This window comes from Pogoniulus pusillus, chromosome 4, assembly GCF_015220805.1.
Source record: "Pogoniulus pusillus isolate bPogPus1 chromosome 4, bPogPus1.pri, whole genome shotgun sequence".
NCBI lineage: Eukaryota > Metazoa > Chordata > Aves > Piciformes > Lybiidae > Pogoniulus > Pogoniulus pusillus.
This window is the reverse complement of record NC_087267.1, coordinates 8,032,078-8,047,767: the sequence shown is the minus strand read 5'-3', so window position 1 is coordinate 8,047,767 and position 15,690 is coordinate 8,032,078. Positions and strand designations below refer to the sequence as shown.

The window sequence follows — 15,690 nt, the reverse complement described above, 5'->3', positions numbered from 1 at the left end:
GACGTTTTTATCTCTGATCTCAGACGGAGCAGGATTGTCCTTTAGGATCTGCTGAAGAAGTATGAGTGCAGAAGAGATTATGCTATTCACATAGTAAACAGGGCATCCAGTGCTTCCTTGGTAACAAAATATTTCAAGTGCACTTTGAAATATGTTAACTTTTATTTATATTTGGTGGAGAGCAGCTAGTTCTGTGCAACCCGTTGCTTAGGTTCAGAGGAATTCGGTCTTTGTAAAGCTGACCTGTAATTACTTGAGAATTTGATGAAACAATACAGGGATTGTTGTGGGAATGTCTCCAAATGTTAAAAGTCTGCTCTGCAAACTTTGTACCAGAGCCTTCTATGGGGAGACGAATCAATGTTGTTAGGAGATGGTGCTAGTGCATTCAGTTTGTTTACTTTGGTTTTCTATGTCTGCCTGCCTTCTCAGAGAACTTGCTTGGAGCCAGACTGTAGCAGCCCTCTCTCTGTCTTTTCATAATTGATCAGGGGATGACTGCCTTCCCTGAGGGTTAAGACGTGGCAACTTTTTCTGTTTGCTCAGCATCTCAATGCAGTAGTTCAAACATTGTTCACACCAGCTGGCAGTGTAATGCCATATGCACATCTTGTCAAAGCAACTGTTGTCATGGATACTAGAAACTATCTTAAAAACCACCTCATTTGAGTCTAATCAAAATTGTACCTTTCTTTATCAGTTGAGAATCCTTACTATTTTAGAAAACGTTGATCAAATGCATTTATTAGAGCATCCATCTACAGTGTGCTTTAATAACAGATAATGGTGTGATGTATTTTAAAGCTGTAACTGCTCTTTATTGAACAGATTTTTTTTAAGGGGAAAAGAGAGGAAAAATAAACCCCAACAACAAAGAGTCCTCCAGGTAGTTTCAGTGGGAATGTTTCGAGTTGTGCTTTTTTCATTTCTTAATAAATGACACCTTATAACACTTGTTCTATTAAAAATAATTTTATGGGAGAAAACAATTTAAGTTAGCCTTCTTTGGGTAAGTGGAATATTTGTTTGCGTTTCCCATGTTTGACTCTATAATTTGCTGAGTTGAGATGAAAACATGAAATAAATTAAAACATTTTCTGTTTTGATTGGGACACTGTCATCCCTGAGCCTGATCTGATTGGTTGAGTAGTAATTTCTTTGTTCTCTGGTTTTCCTAAGAATGCAAATGAAAACCACTCATTTTTATTTGGCATTAAAACAGCACTTTTTTTTTTCTTTCTTTCTTTTTCTTTTTTTTTGTCAAAGGAGAGGTTTCTCCTTGAATTGTAAGTACAGAAAGTGTTTTTAATCTTCAATGAATATCCTTATTAATTCGCTTTCAAGATAATCTGATGTTGATTTGTCAAATTTAATTACAGCTTCCGGTAACACTTGAAGTCTACTTGCTTTTGCTTCAAAATTGTAATATGAAAATGCAAATTAAATGATAATTTGCAAGGGAGTGGGCATTTTAGTTGAACACTTAAAGACAAGTTCCTTGTGGAAATGAGGCTATTGATGCAGTTTATGATTTTTCCTCTTCAAGCACTTCAAACAAATTAACTTTATTTCCTGCAGGATTTCATGTACATCCATAAATTCTAGTGAAGTCCTATGTATGTGCTTTCAGATTATTGTTTTATTTAATATTTTAAGTAGGGAACAAACTGAAGTCTGAAATCTATCAAATACAGATCGAATAGGAGATTATATTTGTTCACTTGAACTCTTACCTAGCAGCAGCAATAAGTAACTCATCTCTATCTAGGAACTAGTGGAAATTATTTAACTTCTTTGTTTTTACTTTTAGGCACTCCAGGCAGCAAGGCAGCTGCTTTTACAGCAACAGACAAGTGGACTGAAATCTCCTAAGGGCAGTGATAAACAGAGACCACTGCAGGTTAGTAAAGTGCCCTTGCTTTTGGAGCCTTACTGTCAGGCAAGAGTAAGGTGTGTGTGAGGTACGTGTGTGGATGGCTGTGTATGTGCACGTTCACATACAGCAGGTTGCAGGTTTGCATGCTGCTGACTTACCATTCAGAGAGAAAATTCACTTTAAGTTAAATAACCCTTTTGTGGCTAGAGGTGCTTGAGAGGTCTAAGATTACGTCTGAGCTCAATAGCTATGGTATGATTTTTTTTACAGGCATGTTGCAAAATTAGTATGTGATTATTATAAGATAATATGGATTAAATTGTAAAAATAACTGTGTTAAGAGTGAGAGTAAAAAAATATAGCTGAATAACTCATTGGTACTTTAAGTGGCAGGGAAGTGTTCAGAACTATCAACACAACTGCATGAAATTGTGAAAGAATCAACTTCTTTTTCTACCATTTTAGAAAAAAACATTTAGTAGTTTCACACTGAGCTGCTGCAGGGATTCAGATTGTGTTTGGGTGAATAGTTCTGGGTTTGCATACTTATTTTAAATGCATTATTGGTAAAGCTATATATCGTGCTTCATTCTTGGAAAATGGTGTCTTGGTTTGGGATTTTTTTCAGGTTTTAGTTCACTATTCTAATTCAAAGTTCTATATGAAATTGTAGTCTGCTGACAGCCCTGATTCTGCCATTGTATATAGACCAAATACAAATGTTTAACTGCTGAATTACAGTCTGTTGGAGATAAAAGATGTACATGAGAGGCAGTTTTATTTGGTTCAGGAAATAAAAAGGTGTAACTCCTACCATTCTTTTCCTCATATCTGTGTTTCTGGGGGAGCCTTTATCCTCTTGAGGCTTCCCCCATTTTCTGATGGATTAGGGTGGGTTTATTTCATTTGCAGTTTTTGTCATGCATAGTGGAGGACCCCAGACATCGTAATTTACCTTGTCCTCCACCAATCAAATGTGGAATTTGATCACTTTCAGTATGTAATGTACATGGTCTCCTTCTGTTTTTGAAACTTTGTGGAGCAATGATGGACATTCCACATCAGTTCTCTTCAAATATACTTCTAAAGCTGCATTTCTATGCTCAAAATCAAACAGAAACTTATAAAAATTACTGAAGAAAATGGATAAAATAAAGTTGGCATCCTGCCGTGCTGTATCTGTAGTCCAGCTCAGATATGGGAGTCCTGGGACCATCCCAACTTTCTGCTCTTCACTCTTGACTTTCTGTTGTACTGAATATTATCTAGGCTGACAGCATGCAAGAATAGTCACAAAGGCAGCAGCTTATGAATGACAATTTTTTGTGGAAGTTTTTAGCAATGGAATTGATTTCTTGAAGGGATTGAGGAAATGATTAATTTAATGAACAGTGTGAAAGTAGTTCGTTCTGCCAGCTGCTCATTCTGAAAGATACCATGGGCTGTGCTAGGGAGCGTGTGAGGGCTGTCTAGCCCTATGCTCTTTCTCCAAACTGATTGGTACTAGATGCTGAAGGAAATATTTGTAACAGGTAAAGAGAGTGATATTTTCCCAGTATGCTTTCCAGTGAGGTAAACTTACCTTAAGCCTTGAACTTGTAGTCTGGAGCAGTTGAGCAGCTACTGACTTCTCTGTTCATATTCTCCACCCATTCATAAACCTTTTCAAGACTGAATTGATGTGGGAGTGCACTATTTGTGGTAGGCATCAGTGAAAGTGGAGAAAACTCTGTTTTCAGACTATCATACATGTAACCCAGAGGATGAGGAAAGCAGAGGGAGTCTTCTGTTTTCTTACTGCCAATGCACTAACCCTGGCTTCATGCCTTGTGAATGCCATGAGTCAGTTTATTGTAGAGATGTCCTATATTACAGGTTTGCCAGGAAGAGTCGATGCCTCCGGATTCACACTTATGAATGAAGGGCAAAGAAAATAAAGCAAATAATTTTCTTTTCAGAATTATTACATTCTCCCTAAAGCCAAGATCATTGCTCCTGTTTCAAACTTATTCCATGATTAATGTGTACATAATGCCACTTATTAGCTATGGACACTTCATTTAGTTCATTTTCAAATGGGAGGAAAACAGAATTTCCTCTCCCAGACCTTGGTCTATTTATCAAATACTGTGTAAATGCAGGTATGAGCACAAACTGTATTTAAATGTTCTTCTTTAGTGAAAAGGATATATAAAGGTTTTGAAAGTGAGTCTTTGGAGCTTTTCTGTTTCTGTCTTTTACTGTTACTACAGAGCTGTTCATTGTTCGTTATGTAGTGGAAATTCACATTCCAAGTATCATGATGCCTATTTGATGAAATACTGCAATAAGGATCAGAAAATTGTACAGTATTATTATTTTATTTCCCAAGTTTAGTAGTAACTGTAGCTAAAATCTCCTAGCAGTAGGAATTACTAAATGTATGTAAGCAATTTGAAGTTTATAAGAAAAAAATGCTTGTGCTTGCACTTAAGGAAATGGACCTCTCTCAATATTTTAAAATACTTTAATGTGAGTGAACTTCTAATTTCCTCTAATTTCAGAGCAATTTCCTAATTTCTGGCAACTGTGGGGGCATGTTAGAACTGATTTATCGATCTAGTACAGTCCTAATAAAACTTTTAAAGCTAGCGTACACGTCTGCAGGCAAGCGTGGGTGTTAGGTAAGCCTTGTCATTGCCTCTTTCATGTGCCTCCTGTTTTGATGTAAACTAGTCTATTGTTCCACATGCCAAAGAAGGAAAAAACTGTATTAGTTTTAGTGGCCATCATTTTGCATTGGATGGATGTCTGGGGGAAAGCAACGTATAGTGTTTTTATGTGTGTTCTCTCTGTTATTCTGTAATGCATCAAGTAATGTAGCAACTTACAGCACCTACTAGCTAATCAACAAGTTGAAAGCTTATTGAAGAAACCTTCAAATTTGTGTCTTCAGCATTGCAAAAACAGGGTGTTGGGTAAGTCGCCATGCTCTACTGTGATTTTCAGAGGGAATGGTTTTAGAGAACCGCTGGGTTTCTAGAAGAATTTGAGTGTCTTTCGTATCCTTCTCATGAAAAACCTTTATAAACCTACCACTAGATGCATAATCTGTTGTAAAAGAGGCATGTTGGGTTGGGAAATGGGTTTGGTTTAGTTCTTAGTGCAAAAGATACCTTTATATAGTAGTTATCCCATGTTTTCAGGGACATGAGGTTTATATTTGGATTGTGAGTGAACAGAGTATCTGCAAAAATTGCAGGTTTAGATAGATGCCTGTCTTGATCTGCTATTACCTTCTGATTTACATTTTTCTGGGTTTCAGACTGCAGATGGCATAACCATTAGCATGTCTTATGCAAAACAGAAGGAGAAAAACATCCCATCTGACAAGCTTGAGTACCAATTGTAGTAGTGATTTTACTTTCATATATAGATATCCGAATAAATGTATTTGAAACATGTTTATATATGCCATTCATTATACTGGTGCACCAGTTGAATGGATCCAATCAGTACATACATTGATTAATGACATATTGCAGAATAGCTAAGGAGGGTTTGTGCTGAGAGTTGAGGATAATGTTAATCTGCATATGACGAGATAATAGCATTTATTTTCATACTGTGCATCCAGGAAAACATACTGCAGCAGTAAGGTTAAGATTTCTGTAGCACTAGTTTTTGTTTCAGAATATTTTTCTTTTCTGGAGAAGCTGTGATTGTGGTAATCCATGGTGAGGTGAGCTGATTGCTTTTACGGATTTCACTCCCTCTCACTACATTTCCATAGTAGGCATGACAGGGAAAATGTCACTTTGCCTCTAAGAACTTGTAGATCATTCTCCTGTGACAGAAAGTCACAGAACTTGGTGTCATCTAGCCTCGGTTTTAAACCTGGCAGCTTTATTCCTGGTACACTTACAATCATTGTTGTTGTCTGCAGAGCATAGTGATTTAAACAGCTACTTGTAATTTTGTTTGCTCTAAGAGGTGTGAAAAGCCTAGCTATTTATATTCCCTGTAATATGTCTCAAGAAGTAGTTGAAGTTCATAAAGTCAGACTTTGGACTTCATCCTGGTTAGAATAAATATATAATTATCTTCAATCCCAGAAGTTAATATATTTGCAATTAATTGGTTAGTTGATTTTTCCTTCATGTCAGATTTGTTGTGTTAATATCAGTACTAATGCCTGCTCTGTAAGGACGGTATGTCAGAAAACCATGATTCCTGGAATCAAAGGGTTAAGCTCAGTGTGTACCAAGCCTGTTGTATAAATATCATGCTGTATGGACTGTTGAGTTGTTAAGGTAAACGTTTATTTAGCACGACTATTTCACTGGTGTGTAGTAATTTGATAAAAATTGGGAAAAGTAAGTATATGTTTAAGTTTAATTACTAAATGTTTATTGCATTAGTGCATGGTATCAGAAGAAACACTTTCTTTAAAGACATGCAAAATGCAAAAATTTAGCATGAAAATATATTCATAGTCCCTTTTAAACTGCTCTCCTTGCTTTACTCTCTCCTAGTTTGGTCATCTCCCTTTGGATCTTCATATGGGTCTGAATTTAAAATTCATTGCACATAATAAATAAGCAATCATATCATTAATATTGTAACTTTTAGTTACTTATAAAAACATACATAAGAAGCTGGTGAGAGATAAGGAATTGAGAATGTGAGGAAAAAGAAGGAAAAGGCACTGCTTTCAAATTATACCCTCTGACTTAACACACACTGCCTGCAATGGTGCGTGCGTAATGTCAGTAAAGAAATTCCCAGTTTAGAAGCAGCAAAAAATGTTATGGATGCAACCTGGACTTTTCTTTGTGTTACCTTCAACAAAAGTAGAAACAAATCTAACTGGTCTAAAACTGTCTTCCAAGAACTGTTTGTTGCATGTTTCTGTTTATCTAATGTAGGCTGCTAAGCATAGGAAGTAAGAGGATTTGTACATACTAGAAAGCACTGATTCAGAAAGATGCAAATGCCTACTATATAGTGTAAGAGAAGAGCAGCAATAAACAGGCTTTTTCCTCTCGAGTATAATTCTAGAGGAACTGTGTGGCCTACATATAAGCAAACATTGAGGCTTGGGGTAAATTAAATTTGGAAGATAGCTGATGGAAAATCTTAAGTCCCATTTTCCTTTGTAAATCTGTTAGGAGGAATATGCAGTTATCCTCCAAGGTGCAGAAATTTGCATCAGTAATATCCAGTCTAAAGACAAGGCTAACCCCAAGAGATGGAGAAAAGGCAAGGACTTGTTTTTAGGTAAGGGATGGGGGGAAAGATAGAAGGAATAGCCACAACTTTAGTAGCATAGAAAACTGGAATTCATTTTGGGGTAGGTGGATAAATACAGCAATAAAGAAAAACTGCTAGATATCTCTCAATGATTTACAGTGAAAGCATCTGTATGACAAACTTATTGACAAGTCCATGTATATAGTTACAAGTCTGCTTCAGAGGCTTATGACATGTCTTTGCCAACTTCTTTGACTTGTGAAAAACCATACTTTGCATCATGTACCAGTTTTGGTGTGAAGTATTTCAAGAACAGATATTCAATAAGTAATTTTTTACTTTTGAAAACTTAAAGTATTACAAAAAAATCCATGAAGTGGCAATAATTAGTATGGTGTATTTTTTTTAATGTAAAGTAAATACGAGTCACCTTGAAGTATTATAATAATGAAAGAGATAAGTTCCATATTCAGGTACCTAAAATGTTATGGATAACCTTATGTGTGATCTTTGTAACATGTAGAAAGTATTTATTAGCAGCCTTCTAATGAAAATTACCCCATAATGGCTTCATCTGTAACTGAGAGAAAAAACCAAATAGCTGGTGCAGAGATCACGTCTTCATCCTGAAAATACTCTTGCAATATTATAAAATATTTTGAAGGCAGAGGAAAGAAGTATTATGCAAGTGCTGTTTACAAGTATCAAATACGTGGAATACTAATTAGGATTGCTATGTGATCAGGGCATTCAGGAAGCATTTTCATGTTAAACGTGCATCTGTGCAGCAGTCTGATGTGTCGCTCCGTTACTGTGGCTGTTAGAGAATCATTGTCACATCACAATCACATCTTTCCTTTCCCCCTTTATTTCTTGTTGATTGTGGTATTTCTAGAGAATTGGGAGGAGAGGGGAGAAACACGCTCCAGTTCTTCACTCTGATTCAGAAAGGCAAACCTTCAGAGAGAGTATTCCCCTGTAAGCCCTTCCAGTGCAGTTAGCATACATGTTCACAATTGTTTCTTTTCAGGCATGTGAGTACTTCCTCTGCGGTTCTGGGAGGTGTAGGTTCCCTCAAGCCACTTCTCCAGGCTCTTGCAACAGGTTGAATCAGCTTGATTCTCTTACTAGTTGGCTCATTGCCCAGAAAAGCTTGTGAAGAGCTGAGAGGGAATGTGTGAATGGTTCCCCACTCAGTGTGCAGCTCTATTAAAGGATCTGCTCCCAGGCAGGGCCCTAATTATGCCAGTTTAGGATCACACCACTCAAGCAAGGCTCTCCTGATACTCTTGAATTTGAAAAACACATTAGTGTACATTGATTTAGAAATCACCAAAGCAGGAAAAACAAGTGAACAAAATACTCTCTGAATGCTCTAAATGGGTGTAGGGTTTTTTTGCAGTTGCATCTAGTTAAATTACTATTAAGTCTTTTTTCTCCTGAGGGTTTTTCATTTCATCAGACATTACAGGAGTCAAGGAAACTTTCTGCCAAAACCAAAGTTCTGTGACTAAATAATGAAGGATCTTCAGTCAATGGTAGCAAATGCAACTTCTCATATGAAAGTAGCCATTAGAGATGTTCCTTGAGCAGATTACTTCCCATACTTTTTTTTTTTCCTTTCAAATTTTACTATGTGAATTAAATACTTGTCTTGAAAGTGTCTAGTCATTAGATGTTATTTTGTACATTAGTTGTCCAGCTGCTTTACCAAGCCAAGGGGACTTTACTGAGATGGGTGAGTAGGCTAATCAGGAGTCTGAATGTTTGCCAAGATTAATGAAGATGTTAATTTTACTTCACCTTCACTGCAGCTATATATATGCAAACTTGTATTAAAAACTGTTGAAGTTATCCAGGTGATCACGCATAAATATTACACAGTAATGCTGCAGGGAAAAAAAAAGCAAGTGAGCATGTGTGCTGCTGAAAAAGCAATCACACAGTGGAGTGAAAGAAAATGTCTTGTTGAGGAAGAGTGCTGTCTAACAGTTACCATTGTGATGTTCTTGGTCTCTCTGTGCTGTCTTATGCTTCTAATAGAACTTCCTTGAAATAAACAGCTAAGGTTGAAATAGAGTTAATGTTGAATAATTTATTAAACACTAGTTCAGTGGTTTACTACTTAGAATCATAGAATCAACCAGGTTGGAAGAGACCTTCAGGATCATCCAGTCCAACCTAGCACCCAGCCCTATCCAGTCAACTAGACCATGGCACTAAGTGCCTCATCCAGCCTTTTTCTTGAACACCTTCAGGGACGGTGACTCCACCACTTCCCTGGGCAGCCCATTCCAATGATTATATGAAGCTCTGAAAAGCTGTTTTGCAACAGTAATACTCACAGAAGTGAGTGGCAGGCCAGCAGCATCAATAAGCTTCAAAGATGTTCTCAAGAACCTGAAGTATAGATGAGGATGAGATTTTCCACTAAGCGTTCTCAGTAAGTCCATTCATTTAAGAAATATACTTTAAATCAGATAGAAAAGACAGACTACTGAGTATTGAGGGAAACCAATACAGTAACCCAGTGTATCTGAAAAAGGTACCAAAATCAACTTTGTGCCATTTCCAAATTGACGCATCTGTAATTTAGTGTACAGATAGCTACAGACTTGATGCTTAAGAATAATCAAATAACCAAATAAAAATATTTCCCACTACAAGATAGGATGTGAAGTCATTCACAAAAGAAGTGTTTGTTTCTATTTAAAGAACAGTTTAGGATGTCAAGAAAAAAATATTTTGACAATGTAGTCCCTGAAGTAGAAATAATCCAAATTTAGAGTTGAATGACTATTGATGTTTGTATATAGGAAATAAATCTCTTGGTTAGATAGGTTTGAGCCCATACCATGTGTGAGAAAGATAAAATGCCTAACTGCAAGACTGCCTTAACCAGGAGCATATGTTTCACCCTTGACCGCCTGGACAGATGGGCAGAGTCCAATGGGATGGGGTTCAATAGCTCCAAGTGCAGGGTGCTGCACTTTGGCTACAACAACCCCATGGAGAGATACAGGCTGGGGTCAGAGTGGCTGGAGAGCAGCCAGACAGAGAGGGATCTGGGGGTACTGATTGATACCCGCCTGAACATGAGCCAGCAGTGTGCCCAGGTGGCCAAGAGAGCCAGTGGCATCCTGGCCTGCATCAGGAATGGTGTGGTCAGCAGGAGCAGGGAGGTCATTCTGCCCCTGTACTCTGCACTGGTTAGACCACACCTTGAGTACTGTGTTCAATTCTGGGCCCCCCAGTTTAAAAGGGACGTTGAGATGCTTGAGCGTGTCCAGAGAAGGGCGACGAGGCTGGTGAGAGGCCTTGAGCACAGCCCTACGAGGAGAGGCTGAGGGAGCTGGGATTGTTTAGCCTGGAGAAGAGGAGGCTCAGGGGGGACCTTATTGCTGTCTACAACTACCTGAAGGGTGGTTGTGGCCAGGAGGAGGTTGCTCTCTTCTCTCAGGTGGCCAGCGCCAGAACAAGAGGACACAGCCTCAGGCTGCGCCAGGGGAGATTTAGGCTGGAGGTGAGGAGAAAGTTCTTCACTGAGAGAGTCATTGGACACTGGAATGGGCTGCCCAGGGAGGTGGTGGAGTCGCCATCCCTGGGGCACTTCACGGCAAGGTTGGACGTGGCACTTGGTGCCATGGTCTAGCCTTGAGCTCTGTGGTAAAGGGTTGGACTTGATGATCTGTGAGGTCTCTTCCAACCCTGATGATACTGTGATACTGTGATACCCATGAAAGGGAAAACAGGATGATAGGGTTCACAAGGGAGATGGGTTATTTTAAAGGGTAGATATATTTCAAGCCCACAATTTAGAAAGCAAAATTTGATACATTTTAGACAGTACAGCAAAGAGCAAATTCATGTTTAAGGACTTAGAAAATTTCTTCTTTGAGCTTATGTCCACCGCTGAAAATGGAAAAAAAAATCTCAGTGTATTGGTTGCTGTATGACTGTGAATAAACAGCCATATAGATGCAACAAAAGAACACACAGTCCTAAATTAAGAGGTGTTTCCAACAAAAATAGGGAAATACTAATGCCATTTTCAGAAGGCGTCTTTGAGAACCTTGTCATGGAGCAGAGCAGATTCTTCCCCCAGTAGAGTAAATTCACCACAACTCAGAATTTGGAAAGTCAGAAAAAATGAATTTTTTTTTAACAGTTTAAATTTAACAGTATAAGGAGAATAAACTACTACAGAATATAATAACCTTAAAGAATCTGGGGATGGGGTCAAGTGGTGGCAAAGCAGCAAAAGCAGCAGCCAGAACAGTGGTAGGGGAAGATAGCAGCAGGATCAGAAGCAGCGAAGGGGGAGACACAAGCAGCACTTCCAGCCATAAAGCTTTTGATGCTCCAATGAAATTATATGAGCTCATCCATTGTTGCCATTTTATGGCCTATCCCTGGTGTGTTCACCTCCCCACTCAGAGACTCCAATAATCTTCCACTTCTAAGTTTCACTGTTCCAAATTATTTTATGTCTGAGCTTGAAATCTAGCTCAAATGGCCACAGAACTCATCTGGAATAGTGGAGAAATGCAAACAACCTAATTTCTCGTTCCTTTATAGTGCATTAGAAACCTGCTCCATATAGGTCCTAGGTTGAAAGATTTAGGGTTCTAGTACAGATGCCCTGAATTTATATGCTGTGCAGCTATCTCACTGTTTTGACTATGTCTGACAGCTTAGCTCATTTGCTGTATACCTGAGGTGAGGTTCTGTAAATTCTGTATGCATTTTTATAATAGACAAGCCCAAGAAGGTTTCATTCAGACTACATGGACATTATGATTGCTCTATGGAGTTTGCAGCAAAAAGCAAACTGTAGGAAGGAAGGAACATTTTTTTACTTCTTAAGAACAGTTTTAAATATGCTAATATGTAGGTAACTTAAACATGAATGAACTATGGAAAAGAGAGCTTTATACTATGCAGGGTTTCTGGAACACTCTTCTAGTAGGAGTAGTGTAAGCAAGAGCCACCTCCCCCATGTACTGCCTACTTGAAGGTAGATCTTGACTAGCTTAGAAAGAGACTTGACAATAATAAAAAACAATAATACAACAATATTGGGATGGGATTTAACAAGGCCAAGTGCAGGGTTCTGCACTTTGGCCGCAACAAACCCAAGTAGCGCTATAGGCTGGGGACTGAGTGGCTGAGAGCAGCCAGGCAGAAAGGGACCTGGGGGTACTGATAGATAGTAGGCTGAAGATGAGGCAGCAGTGTGCCCAGGTGGCCAAGAGAGCCAATGGCATCCTGGCCTGCATCAGGAACAGTGTGGCCAGTAGGACAAGGGAGGTTATTCTGCCCCTCTACTCAGCACTGGTCAGGCCACACCTTGAGTGCTGTGTCCAGTTCTGGGCCCCTCAATTCAAGAAAGATGTTGAGGTGCTGGAACGTGTCCAGAGAAGGGAGACAAAGCTGGTGAGGGGCCTGGAACACAAACCCTATGAGGAGAGGCTGAGGGAGCTGGGGTTGTTTAGCCTGGAGAAGTGGAGGCTCAAGGGTGACCTCATTGCTGTCTACAACTACATGAAGAGAGGTTGTAGCCAGATGGGGGTTGGTCTCTTCTCTGAGGCAATCAGCAACAGAACAAGGGGACACAGTCTCAAGCTGTGCTGGGGGAAGTATGGGCTGGATGTTAGGAGGAAGTTGTTGGCAGAGAGAGTGATTGGCATTGGAATGGGCTGCCCAGAGAGGTGGTGGAGTCACCATCCCTGGAGGTCTTCAAGAAAAGCCTGGATGTGGCACTTAGTGCCATGGTCTAGTTGACTGGCTAGGGCTGAGTGCTAGGTTGGACTGGCTGATCTTGGAGGTCTCTTCCAACCTGGTTGATTCTATGAATAATAAGGAATAATAAAAACAAAATAAACAATAATAAAATTACAATAATATAAATAAATAAATATAATAATAATAATGCCACCTCAAAGGTATCTCCTAGCCTTGCAATATTGGGGGATGTTTTGTTGTTGCTGGTTTGTCTTTTTAAGAAAAAAAAGAGCCATTGAAGTAAACATCAAGATCCTAGGGAACAGGAACAGTGTGCTGGTTATTGAAATAATCGCATTATCAACAGATTCAACTTAAAATTATGGCATGTATGCAAAATGATGCAAGAGTTGATTATTTTTTTCAAAAGTTAGCTTTATTTTCTGTATATTTGACCCATTTAATGAACAGAAAACACTGAAAAATAGAGAGTAATTGGCATACAGATGACGTGTTAAATTCATCATCTTTTATCTATTTAAATTCACTTTCAGTACACAACCAGTTTGGATATTTTAATATTCACTTGTTAGATTACAACTGAAGATAGTGATTTCTGTGAGCATAGTTTAAGTATCTGTAAGCCTTCACATAATTTTAGATAGTTTAGATTTTTTAAAGCTATTAGATGCAAAAATATATTGACTTCTTAAGTCAACCATTATTATCAATGTTTATTACTATCTACAAGGTCTGCAAGTAATAAATTTGGACATTTTTAATTGCAAGATATTCGTTCTATAATTGCTTTGCTTTTCTCAGTAATAAATACACTGATATGTGACTCAGAATTTATTATTAAAAAATAAAAGTGTTTCTTGTAAAAATACCCACTTTCATAATGTTTTAAAGTATTTATAGTTTTGAGGTGATTGTCTCATGGTGCCTGAAAATAAACTGAATTAGTCTAACAGCCCACTTATGAGATCATTATTATTGCAGCCATTTTAGGGCCTGGCATAGAAATGTGACCTGCTAAATATCAGAGCCAAGATTAAGAGAGTGGAGGCTCTTTTTCATATTGAGAAAAGTCTTATTAATTTAGCATCTTGCAAAATAGTTTAGGAAAATATTTATTTTGGGCAGGGAGCACTTGCATAGAGTTCCTTGAGTCAGTATTTATTCATCATAATTTGACTGGGTTGGTATAGTTTGTATTCTAATACTCCAGACATATGTAGGAACAAACAATTATGACGTTGTGTAGAATATTTGTAGCTAATAAACATATGTGCTGTGCTCTCAGCTTCAGTGGTTGTAATTAATATCTTAAGATAGCCAGAGATACACAAGCCCTATGAGGAGAGGCTGAGGGAGCTGGGATTGTTTAGCCTGGAGAAGAGGAGGCTCAGGGGGGACCTTATTGCTGTTTACAACTACCTGAGGGGTGGTTGTGTCCAGGAGGAGGTTGCTCTCTTCTCTCAGGTGGACAGTGCCAGAACAAGAGGACACAGCCTCAGGCTGTGCCAGGGGAGATTTAGGCTGGAGGTGAGGAGAAAGTTCTTCACTGAGAGAGTCATTGGACACTGGAATGGGCTGCCCAGGGAGGTGGTGGAGTCGCCGTCCCTGGAGCTGTTCAAGGCAAGGTTGGATGTGGCACTTGGTGCCATGGTCTAGCCTTGAGCTCTGTGGTAAAGGGTTGGACTTGATGATCTGTGAGGTCTCTTCCAACCCTGATGATACTGTGATACTGTGATAATATTGCATCAATGGCTGTTAAGACTGATTTCCTGACCGTTTTGGGTTTTGGTAGAATTACCAAGATAAACTGAAATAGTAAAACCTGCCAATTCACAGAGAGAGTGATTGCCATTGGAATGGGCTGCCCAGGGAGGTGGTGGAGGCACCGTCCCTGGAGGTGTTCAAGAAAAACCTGGCTGAGGCACTTAGTGCCATGGTCTAGTTGATTGGCTAGGGCTGGGTGCTAGGTTGGACTGGATGATCTTGGAGGTCTTTTCCAAACTGGTTGATTCTATGATTCTATGATTGTATTTTGGTTTTAGTGTGTGTGGAATCACTTAGCTTTTTTTTTTAGTGATAGCAGAACTGGGTGCCTTCTGGTAGTTAAGGTAGGATCAAATGTATTGGAGATGTAGAAGCACTTCATTTACACAGAAATTATTTTTCACTTAAGCCTCTGTGAATGCCAAAGAGTGTAGGAGAAACTTACAAACAGAATCTTGTTTCATGGGTAAACCCTTGCTATTTAAGTAATTTTTTTTTTCCTTTTGAAACTGTCACCAGGAATTGTAAAAGATTTTGAAAACCTTTGGTTTATCATTTTATATTTTCCTTGGGTTTTGTTTTTTTTCTTGAGAATGGTATTGGCATAGAACCTTTAGAGTGCTGCCATAAAAATGATACAAGAAGTTGCACTTGCTGTTTTAGTTCTGGGACATTTGGTGTTGTGATTTTCATTTCATTACATGTCAACTTTATTAGTGTTACTATAAATTATTAATCTAAACTGTTACTTATATAAGAAGAGTATCCTTTATAGAATGATGACTAGCATGCTTTCTCCATATCAAAAAAGGCAAGGAGAAACTGCTGGTTTTAACAAATACTGTTCTAGACTCTTGCCTTTACTAGCAGTCCATGATCAAAAAACTGTTATTTATAAACTTGAAACATTTCAATTTAAAATGTAGTCTTAGATTACGGCCCCAGTATTAATCTCATTATTAAGATGGAACTTTTCTTTTTCATACTTTAAATATTTTATTATTCTTATTATTGGAAACCTTTGTGTTAGTGGTTTGGATCTTCTTGTATTAATAAACTGTACAAAATTTTAA

The 15,690-nt window shown here is 38.4% G+C and overlaps 1 protein-coding gene across 9 annotated transcripts in view; it reads left to right on the top strand.

The window, feature by feature from the left end:
* The window catches only part of FOXP2 (forkhead box P2), a 355,294-nt gene that overhangs the window by 216,585 nt on the left and 123,019 nt on the right, over positions 1-15,690 (top strand). For 8 of the 9 annotated variants that reach the window (XM_064142097.1, XM_064142103.1, XM_064142102.1 and 5 more), the window contains one exon: positions 1,811-1,900. In XM_064142097.1, coding sequence (XP_063998167.1) covers positions 1,811-1,900 — 90 coding nt within the window. Of the gene's footprint in view, positions 1-1,809; positions 1,901-15,690 lie in introns of those variants that run through there. The other variant, XM_064142104.1, reaches the window with a different exon arrangement.